At 40.1% G+C, this 26,720-nt stretch overlaps 1 protein-coding gene across 1 annotated transcript in view; it reads right to left on the bottom strand.

The window, feature by feature from the left end:
* Positions 1-5,706: 5,706 nt before the first annotated feature.
* SPAG1 (sperm associated antigen 1) overlaps positions 5,707-26,720 on the bottom strand; it is a 48,740-nt gene continuing 27,726 nt past the window's right edge. The window contains exons 13-19 of the mRNA XM_045861139.1: positions 22,575-22,727; positions 19,716-19,882; positions 16,837-16,969; positions 14,863-14,989; positions 8,652-8,816; positions 7,142-7,510; positions 5,707-7,034 (exon numbers count right to left, since the gene is read on the bottom strand). Of these exons, the coding sequence (XP_045717095.1) occupies positions 6,903-7,034; positions 7,142-7,510; positions 8,652-8,816; positions 14,863-14,989; positions 16,837-16,969; positions 19,716-19,882; positions 22,575-22,727 (1,246 nt within the window). The 3' untranslated portion in view covers positions 5,707-6,902. The remainder of the gene's footprint in view (positions 7,035-7,141; positions 7,511-8,651; positions 8,817-14,862; positions 14,990-16,836; positions 16,970-19,715; positions 19,883-22,574; positions 22,728-26,720) is intronic.

Below are 26,720 nucleotides of genomic sequence, written 5' to 3'. Positions count from 1 at the left end.
GCTGGCAATTCAGATACACTAAAGAAAAGCTGTAAAGTATGTGTAAGGAAAAAAACTATAAGGTTCATACTGTCTGTGGTTTCAGGCATCCAATGGGGTCTTAGAACATATCCCCTGCAGATAAGGTGGGACTACTGCATATAGAAATACAATTGATTTTTGTAGACTGGTCTTGAATCCTACACACTTGTTCTAATAGCTTTTGGAGAGATTCAATATGATTTTCTACATAGACAAGTATGTCTGCAAATAAAAACAGTTCTACTTCTTTCCAATCTGGATACCTTTGGGAACTTTTTTTTCCCCCTTATTGTACTGTGGAGTCAACCTTCAGTACAATGTTAAATTGGAGTGGTAAGGGTAGGCATCCTTGCCTTGTTTCCAATCAGTCTGGAAGTATTTACATTGTCTTTCATTCATACTCACTTTTATGATTTCTGGTAAATTCTTCACAGGCATAAAGGGGTGGCCTTTTTTAACTGATTGGGGGACCCCACAGTGTGCCTCTAAGTTATTGTCTGCATTGGGTGGTTTTCTTTTTTCATCTATTTTTCAAATTGAGATATAGTTCATGTATTATAAGATTCACCCTTTTTAAAGTATAAAATTCAGTGGTTTTTAGTTTATACATGAGGTTATACAGCTGTCACCACTAATTCCAGACCATTTTGATCTCCCCCAAAATAAACACTGTACCCATTAGCAGTCAGTTCCCATTCTGCTGGCAACCACTAATCTACTTTGGGCAGATTTGTCCATTCTGGACAATTCATAGAAATGGAATCATATAATATGCAGCTGTTGGTGTCTGGCTTTTTTCACTTAATGATTTCAAGGTTCATCTAGAAGTGGTGTAATCAGTAGTAGCATAATTCAACACTCCATTCCTTGTTATGGCTGAATAATATTCTCTCACATAGGTATACCACATTTTTATTTATTCATTAGTTGATAGACATTTCAGTTTTCACATTTTTGGTCATTATAAACAATGCTGCTATGAACATTTGTGTATAAGTTTTGTGTGAACATATGTTCTCAGTTTTCTTGTGTACAATACTAGGAGCAGAATTGCTGGGTTGTATGGTACCCCTAACTTTTGGAAGAGCTGCTAAACTTTTCTGAAGAAGCTACACCATTTCACATTCATCTCAGTAATAAATGTAGTTTATAACTTCTTCACTTCTTTGCCAACATTTGTTGCTGTATGTCTGTTATCATATCGATCCCAGTGAAATATTTTCCCTTGTTTTAACAAATATAAATCAGAATTAAAATTGTATGTGTTAAAATAATCCTCCCAACCACTGCTTAATTATAGCAAATATTTGGTCCTATTTTACAGGTGGGAAACTGTCATAAAAGAGGTCAAGTGGTAGCTAGAAAGATTAAATTTTCAGCTATTTTTGGATTTGACCTAGGTCACTATTAAAACCCTACAGAAAAATAGAAAACCCGGTCAATTTGGTCTGCAAACGTCCTGCCTGGTTTCCACCTGCTGCACAGTGAAGCATCCTGCAGCGTCGGGTTTCAGGCTTCCCCTGGCCATTGTGATACTGGAATTCTACAGGAAAGCAATGAGTCCTGCTGAGCTCTGACTTCTCATACCCCCAAGTCTGTTTAAAAACCTGGCTTAGACTTGACCTCTTCCTGAAAATGTTCTTGATTTACTCTACTTGGACCTTTCACTAACTTCGACACCTGAACAATTGCATGATGCTTTTTCTCCCCAACTAGAGTGTCTTGTATTTGGCTTTTTATTTTGTTTCTTCTAAACCAGTCATACAAACTCATTAAAAGGAGGGGTTATCTTTATTTTAACTTTTCGTTGTTGACACTAGTACAAATGCCCCCATTTCCCATCCCCTTTGCCCACCTTCACACTGTCCCTGTACCCCCTTCCCTCTGGCCATTACCACACTGTTGTCTGTGTCTATGGGTTATGCATATACTGTATTTTGCCATGTATAATGTATACTTTTTGCCCAAATTTTTGAGAGAAAAAGAAGGATGTGCATTATACATGGGTAGTACTAATTCTGTATCTATATAAATATTTTTAATTCTTTTATTTATGCTTTTGCATTGAAAGTGTACTGTAGAAAGCAATAATGATATCTATATGCAAAATATAAATAAATGATTGAATTCAAAAATTAAAACGAAAGATTTTCTTCCTGCAAAGTTTGGGCCAAAAATGTGGGTGCGCATTATATACGACAAAATATGGTATCTTCTTTGGCTAATCCCTTCACCTTCATCCAGTCCCCTCCCCACTCCCAACCGCTGTCAGTCTGTTCCGTGTGTCCAGGCCTCTGTTTCTATATTGTTCATTAGCTTATTTAATTCATTTGAGTCCACATATAAGTGAGATCATAGGGTATTTGTCTTTCTCTGACTGGCTTATTTCACTTAGCATAATAATCTCCAAGCCCATCCATGCTGTTGCAAAAGGTTAGGAGTCCCTTTACTGTGGCCATATAGTACTCCACTGTGTGAATGCACCACAGCTTTTTTGTCCACTCATCTACTGATGGGTGTGGGTTGTTTCCAGATATTGACTACTGTGTCTATTCTTTTGGATTAGTGTTTCAGGATCTTAGGGTGTATTCCCAGCAGTAAAATCTCTGGGTCAAAAGGCAGTTCCATTTTTAATTTTCTTGAGGAAACCCTGGTTTTCCATAATAGCTGAATGAATTTACATTTCTACCAACAGTGCACAGCATTCCTGTTTCTTCATTCTCACCAACACTTGTCTTTTTTTGGTGACAGTCGCTCAGATGGGTGTGGTATCCTATTGCAGTTATGATTAGCAATGTTGAGCATCTTTTCATGTACCTTGTGGCCATTTGGATGCCTTCTTTGGGAAAATTTCTGATTCCTTTGCCCATTTTTAAGTCAGATTTATTGTTATTGAGTAGTATGAGCTATTAACCCCTTATCTGATATGTGCTCTGAAAATATTTTCTCCCATTCTTTAGGTTGTTTTCCATTTTGTGTCTTTGGCTATACAGAAGCCTTACAGTTTGATGTCATCCCACTTATTAATTTTTGCTTTTGTTGTTTGTGCTTTTGGTGTCGTATCCAAAATAATCATTGCTAAGACCAGTGTTGAGGAGCTTCTTCCTTGTTTTTGTCTAGAAGTTTTACAGTTCCAGATCTTGTGTTTAATTAAAGCCTTTGACCTATTTTGAGTTAATTTTTTTGAGTGGAGTCCAGATTGGGGGTCCAATTTCATTTTTCTGCATGTGTTTATTCCCATCACCATTTTTTGAAGAGACTGTTCTTCACTCATTGGGTGTTGTTGGCTCCCTGTTGAATGTTAACCTCATATGTGATTTAATTCTGGGTTTTCTATTCTGTTCCATTTATGTGTCTATTTTTCTGCCAGCACCACACAGTTTTGATTACTATAGCTTTGTGGTAGTTTGAAATCAGGGAGTGTGATGCCTCCAGCTTTGCTCTTCTTTTTCACGATTGCTTGGGCTATTTGGGGTCTTTTCTGGTTTCATACAAATTTTTGGGTTTTCCTATTTCTGTGAAAAATGCCTTTGGAATTTTGATAGAGGTTGCATTGAATATATAAATGGCTTTGGGTGGTATGGACATTTCAACAGTATTAATACCTCCAATCCACATGCACAAAATACCTTTCCATTTGTTTTGTCTTTTATTTCTTTCAACAAAGTCTTGTAGTTTTCATTGTAGTATAGATTTTTCACTGTTAAATTTATTCCTGGGTACTTTGTTTTTGATGCCATTATGAATGGGATCATTCTATTTTTTAAAGATTTTATTTATTTTTAGATGGGGGAAGGGAAGAAGAAAGAGGGAAGGAAACATTGATGTGCAAGAAATTTTGATCGGCTGCCCTTCACACCCTAAGCTGGGACCTGGCTCACAGCCCAGGCACGTGCCCTGACCAGGAATTGAACCCACCGCCTTTTGGTTTGTAGGACAACACTGAGCCCGCTGAGCCACACCAGTCAGAGCAGGATAGTTCTATTTCTTTTCCATGTGTTTCATTGTTGGTATATAGAATTATAACTAATTTTGATACACTGATTTTATATCCCACAACTTTACTGAATTTGTTGACTAGTTCCAACAGTTTTATTGTTCTCATTGGGATTTTCTGTCCAGACCTCAGATCACGTAGACTGTCTCATGTTTTCCTCTGACCGTATTACGTCAAAATGCATATCCTCTAGGTTATTGTCTTCCATCTGCTCTACTCTAATATGGATGCTCTCTATTCTATTCTTAATTTCATTCATTGATTTCTTCATGACATGCCTTTATAAGCAGGGAGTATGTTCCAAGGCTCCCAGTGGATGCCTGAAGTTGCAGGTATCAAACCCTAAGCACTGTTTTTTTTTTTTTTCTTATGTAAGCTACCTACAATAAATTGGGCACAGTAGATTAACAATAAGTATAAAGTAAAACAATTACAACAATATACTGTAATCAAGTTACATGAATGGCTTTGGGACCATTAGGTAAAATAAGGGTTACTGGAACCCATGCACTGCAGTACTGCAGTATCGCTAAAGTCAATCTGATCCGTACGCAGCGTGGCTGCCGCAGATGCAGGGATGACACGCACCCCGGGCAGGACGGACAACACAGGTACGAGATTTCATCAGGCTACTCAGAACTGTGCGTAGTGTAAAACATCAGTTGTTTATTTCCAGGGTTTTGCATTTAATATTTTATAACTGAAGAAGCAAAAAGCAAACCTGTGGATGGGGGAATACTGTATTTTAAATTCTTTATCAGTTACACTGCAGTGTTCTATGGCTTTTAGCTTGGTTGTTGGAGAATTCTCTTTCAGGGGTACCATTTTCTTGATTTTTCGTGTTTGTTGTATTTCTGTTGTTGTTTTCACATTTGAGGTAACGGGCATATCCGTAAGTCTTTACTGGTTGCCTTCGGATGGGGCACTGACGGTGAGTGTCCGTGCTGCTGTGTCAAGGTTCCCCTAGTTTTGAGTGGGAAGACTTGTTCCTCCATCATCGCTCCCTCTTGTGGCAGAATACTTTATCTTTCATCTTTTCTTGTAAGTCACCAGGCTGCCTGCTGGAAACCTCTTTTTTTCCCCCAGAAAGTGGTGCTGTATCTCCAGTTTGTGGTTTCTCTCTTGCTCACAGATCCTGGTCCGTTTTTCTGAGAACACTCTGATGACTGGACCCACTTATGCTACCGCACTCAGGAACATGTACGAGGATCTGACCACAGTGGAAGGGGGTGGGGAAGTGGGTTGAGCATTTGGGGTACTGGCGGTACCCACAGACCTGGTGGGGAGAGTGAGAGGGATACTGCAGAGGCTTGTGGGCAGATTTCCCAGTGACGTCCTGAAGTAGTCAGGAGGAACCAGGTTCCTTTCATGCGCTTTGATATTATCTCTTTCACTTTCTCTCCCCTCCCTTCAGTACTGCAAGCACCGCCTCAGTACTCTGGGTGCTGCTGGAGAGAAATGGACTTCTCCAGTCGAGTCCCCCCCAACTAGGATAGTCAGGGATTCCCTCACTGCTCTCTGCCGCCTCCGCGGGACAGACTGCCGCCAGGGGACAGCCTCACCCCAGGCAGCTTGGTGCTGCGTGTACAACTGGCCACAGAAGAGAATGTTTCCTTTTTGTCTCTACACTAAGTTACTGACACACTCCATCGTTCATTTTTACAAACATTTAATACCATTAAGAAGGACAAAACTATTTTGTTTGCTGGCAGACTAGAATTAAATACTATTACAGCTGATTTTCATTTATGAACAAAGAAGAATTTAAAAGAAAAATGGCATACTTTGAAAGGTACCATTTACCCACAATGATATTTAAAATATTCTAAAATTATTTTAAAAATTAGATAAAACAATAAGAATTAAAATAATAAAAGTCATATTCATCTTTCATCTTCACTTCTAAAGAATAAGAAAATGCTCCAGAAAAAGAGAATTGACTAAAGACTAAAGGAATAAATGTGATAGTATACTGATAGGAACCCAAGTATCTTAAGAAATGCCTTCTCTCTAACTCAATTACAAAGGAGCTTCAATATGATGAATTCTTTACTTTCCCTTTTATATTAAGGGAATAAATATGGTCATACTTAAAACAGGCATAAAAAGTGGGGAATAAGGCATTTGAATATTTAGGAAAATATGGGTATGACAATTCAAACAAATAAAGGCTTAGTTTGCTTTTATATATATTGTTTTGTTACCACTTATATAAGCCATTTATAAGGGAAAGTAGCTTTTCAAAAGTCTAGTAAAAAATGGTAGACATTTTTGGCAATTTTTGTTAATTATTAGGCAATGTTCCATATTAGAAAAAATAAGTTCCTCTTACAGCTCTAAATGGATCATCACAATTTATTTAATAACCATTTCACATTGTGGATTTAAGTACTGCATTTTGTCTTAGCAGACTATAATGCACAAGTAGTATAAAATGGGATTTACATATGTTAGCAGGAAGTAAAGGTGATATAGTAACCACTGTTAATGACTTTCACTTATTAAGATTCATTTTAAAGGAATACATATCTGTCAAACTTAAGTGGACTCCTTCAAAGTCCAAAGAAATGTAATTTAACTCAAATTTTTAACAAGTTATTAAAAGACAATGTATGATATAAATTAAAATGCATCTTAAAAGTTCCAAATATACTTATGAAATATAAAGATGTTAGCTCTGGTACATAAGAAAATATTTACAACTAATATAAAGCAGACTGTAGACTATACATGTTCTATGTATAAAAATAAGTAAAATATTTATAGTCCAGGCCCAGGGGTCTTTTCCAAGCAAGGTTTTTTCTGTGCTGCTGCATCACAGGACCGTCTCACCAGCATTACTAGAACCCGTACAGCATGGAGGAAACCAAACAGTAATTGGGATTTACAGCTCATACTGCCTTTTCAGGGCCTGGATGTCTTCTAAAGTGAAAGGTTCGTTTGCGGTATCTGAGAGGGCATCGATAAGCTGTTCAAGTTGTTCCTTCTGGCCCTTGCTAATTAGTGTCAACATCATCTGAAAGAAAGAGAAAAACTGTATTAATGTAAAACATTAACATTTTAAAGTTATAGAAAGCCTGAGAAGAAATCAATCTCATTTAATAAAGATACTTTGCCGCTTACCTTAAACCTCTCTGCTTTACTCAGATATAGAAGATGCTGATACACCAGTGAGGGATCTTTATCAAGAAGCTCATTTTTCAGAGACTGAATGAGGAAGAAGAACATATCCCCGTCCAGTTTGTTACTCAACAACGCTGGCAAATCTTTCGGTTCAGTCATGGCTAAAAGATGTGCGCAGGCCTCTTCATCTTTCCTGGAACTGACAGCATTTACAACCTGGCCAAATTCATAGGCGTTGTTGGGCTTGGTGACGGGCAGCTTCTCACGGTACCCCGGCGGCCCGCGGCTGGTGTCGCCCTTGTCCAAAGCATGGCGGCCGGAGCTCACCTCCTCAGGGGGCCCCTCCAGCTCGTCGCGGCTGTCGTTCACCTTCACGAGGGAAAAACTGCACTGTGACACACGCAACGCCCACCACACACATCCCAAGTTACATTTACTGAAACGGGAAGGGACGGAAAACCCAAGCATAATGTATTTTCCTCAAGTTCTAAGTGAGAAATGTAAACTTTGTTATATATATCATGACATCTACTTTTTTTTAGGAAGAGAAGTTTTCAGGTATTAGTATTCATAAACATACTTTTTAGGTTTCAAAATTTTTTACATTGAAAATTATAATGGTTATTTTTATAATTTTCCATGAATAAAGCTGCTATATAAAAGACCTTGAACAACTTTATCTCTTTATCATAACTTTTACATTTACTTATGTCTTTACATTTAATAGAGAAACTAAACTTACATTTTTCAATTCTCTTAAAAGTTTTTCATAACTTTTACATTTATTTTTTATATTTAATAGAGAAGTAAACTTGTATTTTTCATTCCTCTGAAAACAGCTTTTCTTTCTTTTTAGAAGAAAACACTTCCTAGTCTCTCACATGTTAGTTTCTTACTCTTGGCAGAAATGTAATATGATCAATGAGATGACAACTAGATTCATTAATGCAGAAGAACTGGTGACAGGCATGCTTCACTAAAAGTGAAGCAGAAAGCTCCAGCACAAGACACTGAGTTATCTGAAACCACAAGGGGAGGTTGCAGTCCGGGGTGGTCCAAGACCTCTGAGGAAGCCAGCCTTGTTTCAGAGCGCTAAAGGGTCTGAGGCAAACTGGAAAACCTCTATGGGGTGTGGCCTGCAGGGCCACTAAAACAAAATCAGTCCTGTTGGAATTTTCCAGGTTTACCCTGAAGCAAAGCTCCATCTCCCAGGGCAATCTGGAAGCAATACAAACACTGGCAGGCTGGTGGGCGGCGGGGCAGACAGGGCAAAGAAGAAGAACCTAGTGCAGACTCCCAGTACTGTCCACGGCCCCACTGAGAAAATACAAGGGCTAATCATCATGGTAAAGGAAACATTTGTCTTGATCATTGGTTAAAATTTCCTCACTAAGCATTGGAATGAAAACACAAAATTAAAAGAATTTTTTGTAGGACTCATAGGAATATGACCTTAGAATCCAATATATGATCCCCAAAAATACTTTGAAAGATTATCAAATACAAATACCTCTTGAATCTCAATTTTCCTTCTCTCCTTTTCTTTGCTGAACGATGCTGTTTTATCCTTCACATTAAGGAATCTGGTTACCTCTTCCAGTTCCGTCTTTGCCTCGACAATATTTGAGTCTAGCAGGAGAACTTTATTGAGATCATTTATGCTTTTCTCATAATCCTGGCAGGAGAGAGGCAGAGAGAAGGACCGTCACAGATGACAGGAGAGGGGCGCAGACTAGCCAGGCTGGAGCGAGAGTGCTGAGCTGAGCGGGGCGCCAGGCTGCAGCAGGTTCCCCTTCGGACCACGATTAGCAAGTTGGGCTCTGAGGTAACACCTGGGCTCGAACATTGCAACCCATACACAGTGCACATCCTCTACAACAGACAGGACACAGAGTCTGGACTTAGAAGACTCAAGTTAAATTCTGCGTCACCGTAACCTCCACAGTGCCTAACACGTGGTGGGCGCTGGCTGTCTGCTAAATGAATGAAGTCATGAACACCCTACTAGCAGTGAAACTTGAACAAGATCCCACTTAACCTTTCTGAGCTTCAGTTTTTCTTATCTCTGAAGTACGAATAACAAAAGTTTTTCTGTTCTAGTTTTCATGGGGCTGTACCGATACATGCATCAAAATAACAGGAGTGGCTTAAACCTATAAAGAGCTATACAGTATTAGTTGTTACCATATTATCTTGTCCCATAAAACCCTTCAAAGTTTTATACTGTTCAAATAGGCTAGAATGGACATTTATTCTTCCATAAAGAGTCAGACAACACATTGGAGAGGCCAAGAGGAAAGAAAAGAAATCTAAGCTTAACAAAACACAGCACTGATTCTGGTAGCAGAGACATAAACCACAAAATCAGCCTGTCGTGACAGGCCATATGCTAGAACTACAGACTAGACTCATGTTTTGACTAAACTGAAATTAATTCTGTGAGGAGGCGAAGCATTCCAACAATGAGTAACCTCTCTAAGTATTCATGACCTACCAGTAACAGCACACACTGGAGGCTGAGGCAGGGGACGGGTAAGCCAGGGTCATGTGGCAATCCGGAAGGACTGGCTGTAACGCCACATCCCTTCCCCTTCCACCCAGCAACACGCCAGAACAAGGGCGATGGAGCAATGAGTTTCAAGACATAACCTTAAATCTTCTCTGATTTACAAAAAAGAAAAGGCAAACTATTCACACACTGTGCTACATTAAGTAGTACGAGTAACAAATCTCTATATACCACTGTGTCACAACAGCACAATGGGAACCTGAAAAACAAACGGCACTGCATTTCCATCCTGCGTGTCCTAGGCGAGGGCCACACTAAAAGGCAAGGGCGTGGGGCAGCAGGGCAAGTTGAGAGAGTGATAATAGCCAATTCTTACCATTCTCAGCCCTTTGCAAGTATTATTATTTTACCCTCACAATAGTCTTCTAAATGCTAACTTCTGTTGTCTGCATTTTAAAGAAAAGAAACTGAGGCACAGAAAGATAATTTTTGGGATGAGCAAGGCACAAACAGCCAGAATTATAGGTGCACTGTAACACAGCTGTGGAGCTCAAGTGAGAGGCCTGAAGATGGGGATTTGTGAGCTACAGCCTTGGAAATGGAAGTCCAACACCACAAGCGTCAGTACGATTTTTTCCATCTATTCCAGAGAAGTTGGTGCTTGAAGAGCAATCTGTGCGGTGGAAGGAGACTAGAGAATACAGGAAGTACACTCTGATAAAAGTGTTAAAACAGAGGCAGGCAAGTGTGACGAGAGGGCAGGACAGCAGGATGGGTAGGGACAGCATCAAGTGGGGAGGCAGTGGGAGACGAGGAGGCCAGTCTGCCAGACCCCACAGAGTGGTCAGGCGAGGTCCATTCACCTGACAGGTGGTCACAACCACATCTGTGTGCCAGGAACTGGATCACCGTGGGAGAAAGGATGGCTGTGGTCGCAGCCAGAATGGAAGCGGACATCTTATGAAAGGGAACGAAAAAAAGCAAGTAAACAAATGAATAAATAAAAAGAGTATGGACTGTCATTAATGCAATTAAGAAAACCAAAGGCTGAGATGGATCCTAATGAGGGGGACGGGATCTCCCTTTGATACAGCAGTCAGGGAACACAAGGCCCAAAGAGGAACCGGCTATGCAGAGTGGAGGGAGGAGGGAAGGTTAGTCAAAGAGAAAAGTGTAGCTGTGGCAGAGAAAAGGACATGGGCATTAAAAGTTACTATTGACCTCATTAGGCCATAAAAAAAAATGAAGAAGTGTAATTGCATGGGTTTGTGATAACAGTTACTATTAATCAATGTGCTTAAACTCTAATCAGAATAATTATTTTATAAGATCTTACTCGTTTTGAGATCTTGGTCTTGTAGCATCCCTAATTGGCTGTAAAACCCAGAAGGCAGGAATTGTGTCTCATTCACCTCTATGCTTCCGAAACCTAGCACAAAAGAGGCGCTCAACCAAAGAAACATGTTGTAAGCGACAGTAAAATGTTCAGTTATCTCCTCTTGTGAAGAACAGTTGTACATGAAAGAAAGCTCTTTATTTTTCAAAACCAGCACGCAGGAAAAAAAAACTGAAGCCAGCTAGAGAACAAACAGGAGATCCAAGAAAGCAGCGTGTTCCACCAACAGCTCAAGGCAGGGCACCTGCCACTGTGGGCCCTTGTGACATTTCCTCATGTCTGTCACCCGAGGAAGCAGGTCCAGGCGTGGGTGATGCAAGTATAAACAGCCGTAGCCTTTGCAGATCTGCAATTAAACTCACGTGGCACATAGCTCAAATGACAGGCACGTAAATGAAGCTGTAAGAAGTCAAACCAGAAAAACAAGATGCCAGCCTCAAACTTTAGTGGGATAGGATTACTCGAATTTAAGATTATCTTTCTGCATTATAATACAGTTTCTAGAACTCACTCCATGGAAGTATAAAACTCTGGTCTTTCATTAGGTACATCTTCTGACTTTCGGTCAGTCAGGTAAACAAGTTCAAAGAGTCGGGCAGCCAGAATGAAGTAAACTGCTGGGAGAGTGGGCATGTATGAACTCGTGAGTCACGCAGATCTACCATCATGCACCGAAATCCATTAAGCTCAATAAAAGTTGAATTAATTTTGCCCTGGCTAGGTGGCTGGGTTGTTTGGAGTATCGTCCTGCACACCAATAAAGGTTGCAGGTTCAATTCCTGGTCAGGACACATACCTAGCTTGTGGCTTCTAACCCTAGTCAGGGCATGTATGGAAGGCAATTGATTCATGTTTCTCTCTCACTTTGATGTCTCTCTCTCTCTCTCCCTTCCTCTCTCTAAAATCAAGACATATCCTGGGCGAGGATTTTTGAAAAATATATTGTTAAAATGCCTATACTACTACACAAAGCAATCTGCAGATCCAATGCAATCCCTATTAAAAGTTCAAAGGCATTTTTCACAGAAGTATGAAAATCCTAAAACTTGTAATTAACCACAAAACACCCCAAAAAGCCAAAGCAATCTTGAAAAAGAACAACAAAGCTGGAAGCATCACCCTTCCTAATTTAAAACTATATTACAAAGCTACAGCAATCAAACCAGTATAGTATTGGGCATACATACACAGGCACAGATCAAAGAAAAAGAATACAGCTTAGAAATAAACCCTCACATATATGGTGAATTAACTTACAACAAAGGGGTCAAGAATTCTCTTTGTTGAAAGGGCAGTCTCTTCAATAAATGGTGTTGGGAAAACTAGAAGGCAACATACAAAAAATGAAACTGGACCACTATCTTATACCATACATAAAAATCAACTCAAAATGGATTAAAGACTTGAATGTAAGACTTGGAAGCATAAGATGAGAAGAAAACATAGGCAGTAAGTTATTGACAATGATTTCTTTGGATTTGACACCAGAACCAAAGGCAACAAAAGCAAAATAAACAAAGTGGGGCTACATCAAACTAAAAAGTTTCTGTATGGTAAAGAAAACCATTAAATGAAAATGCAACCTACCGAGTGGGAGAAAATATTTGTAAATTGTATCTGATAAGAGATTAATATTCAAAACATATAAAGAACTCAGCCTTGACTGGTATAGCTCAGTGGATTGAGTGCAGGCCTATGAACCAAAGCATCACTGGTTTGATTCCCAGTCAGGGCACATGCCTGGGTTGCAGGCCATATCCCCAGTATGGGGTGTGCTAGAGGCAACCACACACTGATGTTTCACTCTCTCTCTTTCTCCCCGCCTTTCCCATCTCTCTAAACAAATAAAATCTTTAAAAAATATTTCTTAAAAAAACATAAAGAACTCATACAACTCAATCACAAAAATAACAACCTGATTAAAAACTAGGTGGAGGAACTGAATAGTCATTTCCAAGGAAGACATACAGATGTGCAGCAGGTATGTGAAAAGGTGCTCCACACACAGTCATCAGGAATCAAAACCATGAGATATTGCTTCACACCTGTTAGAATGGCCCTTATCAAAAAGACAAAAAAAAAAAAAGATGTGGAGAGAAGCGAGCCCTTGTGCACTGTTGATGAAAACATAAATCTGTGCACCTAATATGGAAAGCAGTATGAAGTTTCTTCAAAATTAAAAACAGAACTGCCTTATGACCTAGCGATCCCACCTGTGGGTATATATCCAAAGTAAACAAAAACACTAATTCAAAAAGATATCCCACTGCCATGTTCACTGCAGCATTATTTACCATAGCCAAGACATGGAAACAACCTAAATGTCCATCAGTGGAAGAATGGATAAAGAAAATGTGGTACACCCTGGCTGGTGTGGCTCAGTGGATTGAGCACTGGCCTGCAAACCAAACGGTCACCAGTTAGATTCCCTGTCAGGGCACATGCCTGGGTTGTGGGCCAGGTCCCCAGTAGGGGGCACATGAGAGGTAACCACACATTGATGTTTCTTTCTCTCTCTCCCTCCCTTCCCCTCTCTCTAAAAATAAGTAAATAAAATATTTAAAAAAGGAAAATAAAAGAAAATGTGGTACATATATGCACTAGAATATTATTCAGCCACAAAAAAGAAGGCAATCCTGCCATTTGTGACTATACAGATGGAGCTTGAGGGCATTATGCTAAGTGAAATAAGTCAGAGAAAGACAATTATCATATGACCTCACTTACATGTGGAATCTAAATAAACAAACAAATGAACACCTGAACTCACAGATACAGAGAACAGACTGGTGGCTGTCATAGGTGAGGTGGGGGTAGAGAATGGGTGAAGGTGCTCAAAAGGTACAAACTTCCAATTATAAAATAAGTCAGCCATGAGGATGTAATGTAGAGTTTGATGACTATAGTTAATAATACTGTATCTATTAATAATCATATATCTGACACCTGCTTAGAGTAGATCTTAAAAGTCCTCCTCACAAGAAAAAAAAATGTAACTATGCGTGGTGATGGATGCTAGTAAGACACAGCGTGGTGATCACTTTGCAACATATACATATAGCAAAGCATTATGTTCTATACCTGAAACTACTATTATATGTCAATTAAGAAAATCTTTGCAGAGAATAAAGATCCAAGACCTGCACACTTCCAATGTGTGAATTTCATTTTATTAGTCCTTAGTCAAGTTGACTTTAAAAAAAATACCATTTCAGAAAAAGCCATTTTGTTTTGTATGTTCTGATTTTTCCTTGTAACGTTATTTTCTACAGACGTGACTATTCATTCAGCATATACAAAAGTGTAATTATACAATACTCTCTTTGAAAGTGTAATTTTTCTTAGAGAAGAATGCCTTCTAGTCTCATACTGACCACCAGCCAGTGTGAAGCCAGAGCTGCCCAGTCTCAGACATGTCTCTACCACCTTCCACCCTGATGCCTTCCCTCCACCTCATAGACAACCCTCATCCTTTGCTGGGAAATCCAATGGCATTGCTGGTAGCCTTGAGTGATTCAGTAAAAAGCATCCCTATCCCTTAAAGTGGACTCATCGTAACTAGCAGCAGTCCTTGGGAAATCAGGAAATAAACTATAGTTCCTCAGCTGGTAGGAGTCTTAGAAGTTATCTAGCTCCACATTATAACGAGGGGAAACCTGGGGCCTATTCCAAGGTTTCAGGGCTGGTTAGTGTGGAACTGGGATGACCTCCCGGGGTTCTCTCACTCCCACCCCATGATCCCAAGATGGATGTTCGAGGACACCACAGGATTCATTCACAGCTGAGCTTCGCATATTAAAATGAAGATTTCCTCACCTGGAGTCCTTTATGAGCCAGAGCTCGTCTATAGTACGCTTTCACGTTCCCGTTATCTATCTGAAGCGCCTGATCACAGTCTTGCTTTGCCTCTTCAAACTGGCACAGCTTCAAGTAACACAGAGCTCTGGTATAACGTAATGGAACTCAGTATTATGAAAGGAAAAGACAATATACCTGTAAGTTTAGACAGCTAAGAAAAATCCGAAAATAGCTCAATAAGTATGTTTCTGTACCACAGCTGTTTCTCAACTGAAACCCAACACTTAAGTCCAATTATGGCATTTTCTGGCAACACATGTGATTCCGGCTCTGGGGATATAACTGCAAACAAAGTACAGCCCCAGCCTGGAGGAAGGGACAGGACAATTGAGACAAGCAAACCCAATAAAATATCTGCACAGGATGCTCTGGAGAACATAGCTGAGAAGCTCATCAGATCCAGTAGGGCTGAGGAGAGGGGACGAACGGTCAGAAAAGACTTCCTGGAAGAGGTGACACTTACGTTGAAGCCCAGACTTTGAAGTGAGAATTTCCCAAAGCAAAGGCACTGGGGTGAGTCCAGAAGTGGGGAGGGGAGAGTGGAGGCCAAGGACACCATATGTGCACAGTTCAATGGTGACAGAGAACGAGGTGATCCTGACGGAGGAAGAGAAGTGCCATGTGGCCACAGTGCAGGGATGAGACTGGAAGAGCAGGCAGGCCTGATCACCAGGGGCTTGTAAAGCATGGCAAGGAAGGTGAGCTGTACGTTGAACCTAATAGGTTTTTAGACAGGGGCTGACATGTTTGCTGTGTTTAGGAAGATTGCTCTTGCTACAACTAGGAGAAGGAGAGAAGAGGGAACAAGACTGCCAAGCACAGCACGAAGGGTGTTGCAGATGTCAAGAAGAGACAGTGGTCATCCCGAGCAGGGAGTGACGGTGACGGTGGAGAGAAAGGCTCCCGCTGAGGAAGTAGGACATCGAGCTTCTGACACACTCGGAGAGGGAGGCATCACTGGTCAGGGAGGACAACCAGCCATGCGAGCAGAAGGAAGAGGGGAGCTCAGGTCCGAAGCCCAGAGACAGACTTAGAGGCCATAACTGGAGGTGGTGAATGGGCCTGCAGAGAGAACAAAATGGCCCGAGAGCATAGAGAGCAAAAGGGGTCTGCACCTTTGGGACCCCAAGAATATCAGAGGGAGAAGAGGAAAGCCAGGCGGGTGAGCTTTCTGCAGTGCCGCCAGTGGGAGGGTGGTCTCCAGGGAATAGCGGCCATTAGTGCCCAGTTCCACAGAGGCTGAGCAGAAGGGTAGAAAAACACCTGGTGGAGTCAGTGACAAAGTTTCAGCAAAAAGGTTACCAGAGGAAAACATACAGAAACCAAGCACTGAGAAGTTTAGTTAAAAAGAATTAATCTGAAATAGCTAGAAAAACTCACTCTATGAGCTCCTATTCTTCAGGAACTATAACTTATTTTTCCTTATCACTCACGACTCTATGGACTCCCTAAAATTCCCCAAATCATCACATCCTAGGTAACTATCTTTTACCAAAATGTGGTAAAGATGGCACCTGAGTGGCATTCTAAAACAATCTGCCCATTCCTGCTGTGCACTGAAAGACGCTGGGCCCTTCCCTTAGCACTTCAAGAGAAAGGGCACTTATGACACTAATTTGAAGCGCCCTCCCACTCCTACCGTGGAGGGCAGGGTGCTCAGGGCTGCGGCTGCAGGGAGGCCAGCCGGCCCACCAGGCGGGGTCGGAGGAGCAGTCAAAGCCCGAGGGGCAGGCAGTCTGTGTGAAACACGCCACCCAGACCTTCCAGCTCACCACACCACTGCCTTTGGTCTCCCCAGAACTCCCACGGCCCCTCCGCTTAGAAAACGTGCTATATAAATTCTCAGTCATTGGAAAAAACTTTGACAATTAATTTGCCTATATTTTTAATAAAAATATTAATGTTAAGTATATAGAGTTAAAAAGAACTTGCCTGTTTGTATAAATGGCACACTCCTTATTGTTAATATTTAAGCATTCACTGTATTTACTAAGAGCATCTTTATAGTTTTTGTCTTTTACACATTGATTTCCTTCTTCTTTAAGGGTTGTAAACATTTTTTCATCTATGGAATCCAAAAAAATAAAAAAGAGGAAATATTTATATAAGCAACTCTACCAAATCTTAAACACATCTGTAAGTAAATCCGTTGCTGCAAATTAACCCGACCGCATACCATGCAGAACTTTAAGTCTAAATGGAACAAAACTTTGTGTACAATTAAAAAGATAAATTGGCTATAAGTAAACGTGATTATATAATTATGACACTTGAAAATAAAATACAAGTAATTCTATCATTTTACACATATTGGCATGCCTTTTTTCTCCTATAGATACAAAAATCTAGTGTTTTGTTAAATAATTATTTCATGAAAAATAAACAAATGAATGAACCCATTAAATCCTTTAGGGGACATTTGTCCAGTACCCCCCATTTCTTTGGAAAATCACACCCCCTCCAATTTCTGCTCCTGTGGTTTAAAGCAACACCCACCCCCAGCTCTACCTTTTGGGGTAATCTTTGTTTTTTGATCAGCACATTATATTCACATTGCCAACAAAATCTAATTGGTCAGGGTTGGGCCTATGAGAGCCAGTGAGCTACAATTAGATTTCTGTGGCAGCATCTGGTAGGGTAATTCTTGCTCTTTCCTGTAGAATGAGGGTGAAAGGAGGAGCTATGTTGCCATCGTTTGAGATGAAGGGAGAGTCTGTTTGAGAATGGGGCCAGTAGAGCAAGAGAAAGGCTAAGGCAGAGAACTAAAGGAGAATGAGTCCTAAATCCAGCCGTCCCTGCAGTTACTTTACCTGTGGATCTGTCCATGGTAGGAACCATTAAGGGTTGGGTTTTGTTATCTGCAATCACAAAGTCCCAACTATTATCATCGCCCATTGTCTTGCAGTGATCATGGCTGACTCCCCTGCTCAGAATCCCTTTTCCCCTCTCTGCAGGTACCTCACAGCTATCATCCTTCTCCTGTTCAGCCCCGGTTCAGGGGAAGCTGAGCCTACTGATCAGGAACACAGGCCTAAGCCAACCAGGACAAGGCATTTCTTCATCAGAGGGGCTGGCTCAGGAATGGGCATGTGACCCATTAGAATAAGCACCAACAGAATTTGAGCTAACAGAAAAGCAGGATAAAAAAGCTGTGACTTTGGGGAAACATATTTTCTCACTCTTAAATTAATGCCACCAAAAGCAGTGGTGTTTCTCTTCCTTTGTACATTGATACGTGCAGACATGAAGCCTGAATCTGCTACGGCTCCACTGTTTCCACCCAAAGCCGGACCCTGGGAGCCATGCATGACTGTAGGGCCCACCTGGGCCCTTTCAGGTACCTGAGACAAAACCATGCCTCACAATTTAAGTCAATCAGATTTTCTGTTACTTGCAACCAAAGTTTCCAACACACATGAAGTATTAAAATGTAAAGTTTTAAATCTATGTAGCAACTACATCCTATGAAATAACTTGATATAAAATAAAAATTCTTAACCTAAAATTTAAAATATACCTTTAAATTCTGTGATCTAAAAATCCTGAGAGATGTACTGAATTTATACTATAAACTTGAATGTAAATAATCTTATTTGCCCCTCTGCTCTAATGACATAAAATATTAACTTTTCACTTTTTTATTTCAAATAACAGAATATTTTTCCCTAACGTTTTGAGTTTCAAAGTGATCAAAAGATACTCCCCAAGAATCCTGGTATATATAAGCCCTAAAATAAAATATTATAGGGGAGTTTTCCCCCCCTCAATTTGCTAAAAAACTTTCACTCAGCTTTTCTTCCAACATTTGTAAGCCTTTGATATCCATTCTCACAAATAATCAACACACTATGAACAGAAAAAGCTGATTATACTCGTACTTGTGGTTTGCTATCATATACCTATAGTATGGTTAGTACAATATATGTACTTTTTTAAAAAATAGCCACCCTTCATTGAGCAAATGCTTTGCACCAGGCTCCATTAATAATGGACTCTAGAAAACGAGAGACCTCCATGACTTCCCCAGGACTGCTACATCTAAAAGCCTAGACAACTGTAACTGAACAACAATAAAAACAAAACAAAGCAAAACAAAGCCTTGGCAGACATTCCCTGCATCTTCTTTCCAGACAATGAAGAGGATGAAAGACTAACACTAGCCATTTGGACATCACGGCTCAGGGACCTCAGGGTTTCTGCAAGACAAAACTCAACCCGGGAACAGGCAAGGAGTTTCTAAACACACAGGAGAAATGAGGCCTCCCTCAACTAGCTTTCAAGTAGAAAACATGAGTGCAGTCACATTTATTAACCATTCTGCACAAAGCCATGAGGTAGGTACTATGGCGACACAAATACACTAATAACTGTGATTAAGGCAGAAGGAAGTACCTGCTAGTTATTTATGTAGGAGGGTGTCGTTTATTTCAAACAATCAGTCTTACTGGTATAGTAGAGAACCATTTGCTACTTAATTCTTCTTATTGTTAATATAATGCTAACTTAAATTTTATAGAGGCTACTACAATCTCACACAGTCAGCATGTGCTAAGTATTTTATATGCATATGTCCATTTACTCCTGAGAACACCACCATGAGACAGTTACTCCTGTTAACCTCCTTCACACACATGAGGACACTGGAGGTGTGAAGGAAGTTCTTAAGGTTCTGTAGTTGAAACGAGGGAAAACAGGGTCTTAATCCCAGGTTTGACACTTAAATTCATGCTCTTATTCTACTGCTTTACTGTCACAAAACACATGGCTCGAAATAGTAACGCCCAGAAGAAATGAGTGCAGGACTCCCCCACCTGGGATGCCCGGCTGGTGGTGTCTGCAGGAACCCCCGACTTGGGCCGGGGGCCTCTCTGCTGCAGGCCGCCACGCTCGCAACTGCGCAGAAGCAGGCACAGAGGGTATGGGTGACAGCTTCTCCCGCCAGCGTGGTCCATCCAGATCCATTAAAATTCTTGTTATTCTGAAAAGAAGAGGCATTTTCTCCCTTAATCACGCAATCTGCATTTAATGTTACCAAAGGTCCTATCAAGAGTTAAGATGTATGTGACAAATGCTGCACGTTTGTGTGCTCCCCTGTAGAAAACACGCAATCTTGAGCTATTTGCTGTCCACATAAACTGTCTTTGAAAGGAATTTTATAAAAAACTATGCAATTTTAGATCCTTTTTATATCAAAAGAAAAAAATTGACATTTCTAATTAGTTTAAATTTTTAAAAATGTATATGCTATAAAATATTATTTTTTGAAAAGGTAAAATATAAAAAGAAAATTGAGGCCTAGAGGAAATGTCCCAGATAACACTGAATGTAATTACTAATTTGATAATGCATTATTCCTGAGAATACCCAGAAGCCCTGGAGGATTTATATGCCCAAACTATACATAAAGACAGGTGTAAGAGTCTGGGCTAAAACTGGCCGTCACATGGAATGCTGCTTTTCCCTAAAACATTTAAATGTGATTAAGATACTCTTGTATTTTTTTATCTCCATAATTATCCACTAATTTTGTTTTCATATGCATAGAGAAGAAAGAATAGGTTACTGGAGTCTACTATGATGGCTCTTGTATTAATGACATTATAAAATTCAGATTAACATCCCCAATTATTCCTTTCTCACCATTTTAAACATACAAGACACTATACTTATATTTAAAACAAAACAGAATTATGCGTTTGGAACAAATCTGGCTTTAAAAAGGTGCTCCTCAAGACTGAAGGGTTACTGGTAACTGGTAGAATACACTCAAGTTAGTTAACTCAGTAATACTTCCACTGTGAAAGATTTTTGTATTTATGTAGAGACAAATATAATACACATAATTTCCATACAGTTTTATTAACTGAAATTTCAACAGTGGTCTTTGGTTATATGTTAGCATAAAAAAATAAATTAGAAAATAATGTAAAACCACCCACAACTGCAAAAGAAAAAGAAGCTTTAGAAAAAAGGAATTTTCAAGCAAACTTGTATTACCAGCAGAGAGGAAGGAAGAAGCAGCTGAAAAGAGATGATGTGTTGCCAGGGAGTAAGTAAGTATATGCAGGGAAATTTAACATAAGATTCCTGGAGAGGAAGAGAGGAACATGATTAATGGGAGACAGAAACAAAATAAGCACAGGTGTTTAAATTTTTTTTTAAAATTGCTGTTGCTTAGATGGAAAAGCAAGCACAGATATGGGATTCATGAAAGGGAGCAGTGAAATTTTTAAACTGGATATTTTACAGAAAAATATATATGGCAATACTAGACAATACCTTCTCATCTTATATAACTATACATCAACAAGAACCATTCAATTAAAAAAAATGAATGAGGCCTTTTTAAGAAAAAATTGACTTGAGAGAGAGAGGAAGGGGGAGAGAGAGAGAGAGAAATGCCAATTTGTTGCAACACTTATTTATACATTCATTGGTTGATTCTTGTATGTGACTGGGGATTGAACCCACAACCTTGGCGTATGGGGACGACTCTCTACCCAACTGAGCTACCCAACTAGGGCTAAGGTTCTTGTATCCAACCAGTAATTTTCAAACTTCATCTGAAAGCAATTTGTAAAGTCTGGAAATCCTTACCTCCCTATTCTCACTCAAGAGGTAAATAGTTCATAATATAAATTAGATCCAATTTTGTTGTTATTTCACCATGATATTAAATTGATACTCATCCTAGATGAGTATCTATTTAAAGGGTTTATAACACAAATACCTAGCAGGCTTATGAAGATATTCATTCTCCTGAGGGGAAGCAACATATATATTTGCACTGACAGATGTGGTGCCAATGAACATCTGCAAATCCTGCAGAAGATTCAACATGGAAGTTTTCTCTACATTTATTGATCTTGTCTATAATTAGTACTAAGTTATGACGTCACTGAAAACACCTTCCTAACTGTACAGATATTTACAATTACTAGAATTGAATTGTGCTTTTTGAGCTATACCCTGTGCTTAAAAAAAAAAAAAAAGAAGAGAGTATTCACTGAACAGGAAATAAATATTAAGGTATTAGAGGACAACTCAGAATGTATCATGGAGCACTTAGAAATTAAATTGAGGCCCTGGCTGGCGTAGCTCAGTGGATTGAGCTCGGGCTGAGAACCAAAGCATCACAGGTTCAATTCCCAGTCAGGGCACATGCCTGGGTTGCAGGCCACGGCCCCCAGCAACCGCACACTGATGTTTCTCTCTCTCTCTCTCTCCCTCCCTTCCCTGTCTAAAAATAAAATAAATAAAATCTTAAAAAAACAAACAAACAAAAACAGAGTGTACACTGGACACTCTGCAAAAAAAATAAAAAAGAAATTAAATTGAAGGGCGACAGGTGCACAGTGCAGTGTGCAGATGATGTCTGTTGAGTTGTACACTTGAAGCCTGCATGGCTTTATAAACCAATGTCACCCCAATAAATTCAATTAAGTTTTTTTCCACATCAGCAAAGAGAGTGAGAGAGAGAGAAGAAAACAAATTAAATTAGGGAGAGAGAACCACTTGATTTGGATGGAGTGAAAGAAGGCAGTCATGTAAAATAAATAACTGAGAACGCCCACACACTCTGACATCGTTCTTAAAGAAGGGCAAGAAGAAAACCTAATTCCATGATAAAACACCTTGACCTCAGAGGTAGCTGCCTCAGATCAGGTTACCTGTTAATACTGTCATTTGCTATCTGGATTCCGCAGTCTATTTGCAACACTGTTTTATAATCCACATAAGCTTTCTGATACTGCTCTAAAGTTTCATATGCCATTGCTCGTCGAAGAAGAGGTTTAACTGAGAATGGATGAAGTTCCAGAGCCCTAAAGAAGACAAAAATGTCACATGTCATTTGTTTTGAAAATTACTCTTTAACTTACACTAACTCAACGCATACCATAGTACTGGACTCAAACACATACTTACCTGGTATTTCATCTTGGGGACCTGGCAACACACCAGAGATGTAAAATAAACCCTGAGTAGCAGAGCAATCACCAACCTACTTAGGCATTTACTTATTCTTTCCCCCACTGAGACTGAGTTCCCTGGCAGCAGGCAGTGTGCCTCATCCCCCTATACCCTCCCCCCATCCTACTCCCCTCTCCCCAATATGCCCTCCCTCACCCCTCCCCCACACTCTAATAGAGCCCACCATGGCACTAGGCACAGAGCAGGCTTTCAACAGATTCTTGTTATTGAGGGATTAAACGGGAAATTTTTATTTGTACCTATGTATTTAATAAGGCACCTTAGCACAGAACCACATAAACCTGCATCGCTGTTTGAAAAGCAGCTCTCTAAAACTCAGTGCAATTTATTACGGTCCACCTGCTGCCAAAGGGCTTCAAAAATAGACCAGATGTAATCAAGGAAGCATACAATGATTTCTTTAAGTCATTAATTTTCATCTTGCACTTGCCTATGAAGTATTTTTAATATCACTAGAGATGTATTTCAAGGTTATGTTCCCTGGTTTTGTTTGAAGTAATTGTTTAAAGCTACTTACTTCACTACTTTGTACTTCATTAAATTCTGAAATAAAAAATACAATCGAGATTGCATTTGTGAGTGAAAAGTACTGTACTTCATTTTAATAAAATTAGCTGAAACTGTAAAGAAGTGCTCCGTGCAGAGATGCTATGAAGAGCTGACTTTCTATATAATGCACTAATGGGTATGTGCCAGGCAGTCCACATTGAAGACTGCAGGTTCGCTCTTCTGGTTAACTCTTAAGCTGCAAGCAAATATATATCAGACAGTGGACTTGCTTCAGGGGAAGAATGGGCAAGGGCTGCTTTACTTTTTTTTTCCCAGTAGTCTTAGAGGTCTACTGTCTAGCCCTGTCTACAGTGATCTGGCAAGGCGGGAGCTCTGATGGAACATCTGCTACAAGCTCGTCACTGTAGACTTTCTCCTCTAATCTCACAACAAGCCAGCAAGGTAAATATTCACATGTTCATTTTGCACATCAGTTCTTTTGAATTTAAGCTCCGTTAAGGCAAGGGAATTCCCATTGCCTAGATCAACACCAGGACCACAAGATGCCCTCCTCAGAGCCTACACTCTTTCTACCACAAACGTATGAAACACTACAAATAGAGGAACTCAAAGTCATCTGCCACTCAGACTCGCTGCTCCACAGTGCAGATGCTCAGCTGCGCATGTGGGTGTGCCCCTCGACTTTGGACCACAGAGGGTGTTCTAGAAATGGCATTAGCTTCACTGCTCTGAAAAATAACCAATCTTGCTCTGCCTTGGAGTTAGCACTGGGAGGGGGAGTTTTGTAACGCCCTTTTTGTTGTCCTGGGTTTCAAATTTTTCTCTGTAATAGGTATGTGTTACTTTTATAACCTGTAAAAATCATTTAAACTAAAATTAAAATCAAGTAGAAACACTTAAACACTAGAAAACAGACCTCTGGGCACCAGTGTCTATCACCTGTACCACTGCCTCAAATCTAGCTTAGTTTAATGCTTGGGGGCTAAGTAACGACAGGAACAGCCACATGACTACTCCCATTCACCAGACTTCCCAAATCGAAGGCACCATTTATCCACCCAAGATAAACCTGAGGTAGGCTTGGCATCTAAAATTGAGTAAGATGATGTTAATTTTTAGCACTCCCAGCCTAGTAAATTCAAGGATTTTTTCTCTTTAACCACAATCCTGAAAATAAATATAAGCTTATTAATGGACATTCCACAAAGAAAAAAAAAGCATCCATTCATGAAAATAAACACAGAGAACTTTTAAACCAGAGCTTATACGAAAGCTTAACTATTCAAGTTCACACAGCTAAGACTCTAAAGAGTCATCTAATTTCAGGTCTGCCAGAGAACAGCAAAGGTGAGCAAAAGCACAGAATTACTAGACACCATTCATCTGTACTGAGTCCATCAAAATATCCTCAATGCAAAGTCACTGAAAGATTTTTGGTGTGCTTTAGATAACCCCAAAAGTTTCCCTGATCGATGGGGAAGTGAAAGTTAAAAGAACAACAACCTGAAAAACAATTATGGGAATAAAAGTAATTTCCAGAATGAAAGTTTTAAACTTTTGCTTAGGCATCACAATCCCGTTTCTTGGCTTCCCTGCAAGCCTGTAAGAGGAGCACGGAGGTGTGGCAAGGAGAGGGCCAGGGCCCAGTGCCCCTCCACTGCTCCAACGTGCCTCATGCTCCCAACAGTGATTCTCTACAGATGCCCCCAGAAACATCTCTGAGGAAGTGCTTGGGTGCAGGCCCCGGAAGTTTAGACATTTAAAACCAGGTAGTTTTTTACCCCAAATGCATGCAAAGTTCTTTTTAAGGGGAAATCCATTAGAGTTAATTCATAGGTCTCCCTCTCCCCTTTATTTAGATTCTGTCCCCATGGGTTTTTCTTTTTCTGTGTTTGACTCCTGCTACCACTTGCCTCATGGAACATAAAACAACTCTCCAAGGGGCAAAGATAATTAACTGAAAAACTGAAAAACTGGCTTCCTTTAAAATGTATGCAATCTTTCTAAAGTGAAAGTAGTCATATATTTCTGCTAGGAAATGATTCCCGGATCATACAAATTTAAATACATCCATTTTCCAACCTGTTTGCCATAGCAAATCACGGTTTCTCTGGCATTACGATGAGTCTGCGAACCAGTGCTCTGGAGTAAAATCCCTCCACGCCCCTCGTGCTGGCACTCACATGCCAGGTATCAGAGAAAACATCGAAGGAAGCCGGTCTCTGCGGGGGTCAGTGCTGACCAACAGAGCGGGATTCCCTGGACGCTTTCCCTAAGCACCACCCACCTCCTGCCCCAGCCGGCCCTCTCTCCCTCCAGACAAACCTCCATTCTAGCCTCCCGGGACACCTTGGCTAGCGTCCCATCTCTGACCTCCCCCTGGGTCTACAAGGAAACACAAATGTTAACAGGAACTGCCTGCCCCCTTAAACAATCTCACTTAAGGACAAAGTGAGTCCACCATTTTAGCCCTGTCTGTAAGGGTCCCAGGTTTTAAACCAAGAGTCCTAAATTCGCTCAATGTAGGAATGCCTAAGGCAAGTCTGAAGGGTAATGTATTAGTAACAGACACCTAAGGGGAAAGTTCTGAAGGAAAACAAAGTTTGCCACCCCCAAAATTGTGCCTCTTGCGATACTGATGTTTAAACTGGTTATTAAGAAGTGAAAGTGTCAGAAAAAAACATTTGACCCTGTGCATGTGTTAAAATTTGATTTGCTCCTGTTATCTGCCTCTGTTAACTTGATTATTAGCCCAGCTAGAACTCAGAAGGTAAAAGGAATTTTTTTTAAGTCCTCTCACAGTTCTTGGCTGCAAATCCCAATATTCTGCAAATTAACATGGTCTTTTTGGTTAGTTATGGGTAGTGGAAAATGTTTAACATCCAGCTCTCCCAGGGAAAAAAAGAAGCCAAGATTTATTGCATTTGCTGATTTTCATGGTATTAGTACTCTAACCATGGCAGACTTCAAGCTACCCACTTGACTTCATTCGACCAGCTCACAGAATCCTGAAAATGTAATAATAATTAGCTAGCGTGAGCTACTACAACAATGGATAGGGTCTAAAGTCAGGCCAGAGTGAATATAAATATTATTTATTTGTAATTTGAATATGCAAATTTGGCAAAAATCCAAGTACCTCAAGACCTTCTTTTTAAACTGTAGACACAGAAACTAACGAGCCTGAAACTGCTACTACCAATGAAAAAAATAGTTCACCTTATCATCAGGGTGTCCACATAAGAGAGTGTCCAAGCTAGGGCTTCTGAGAGTAAAAGGGGTGATATTAATAATTATACCAGACAAAAGGAGTA

Source organism: Phyllostomus hastatus, unplaced genomic scaffold (assembly GCF_019186645.2).
Source record: "Phyllostomus hastatus isolate PE091 unplaced genomic scaffold, TTU_PhHast_1.1 phas_scaffold_21, whole genome shotgun sequence".
In the NCBI taxonomy this organism is placed as follows: domain Eukaryota; kingdom Metazoa; phylum Chordata; class Mammalia; order Chiroptera; family Phyllostomidae; genus Phyllostomus; species Phyllostomus hastatus.
The sequence above is the reverse complement of the archived record's forward strand: the minus strand, read 5'-3'. Positions and strand labels throughout refer to the sequence as shown.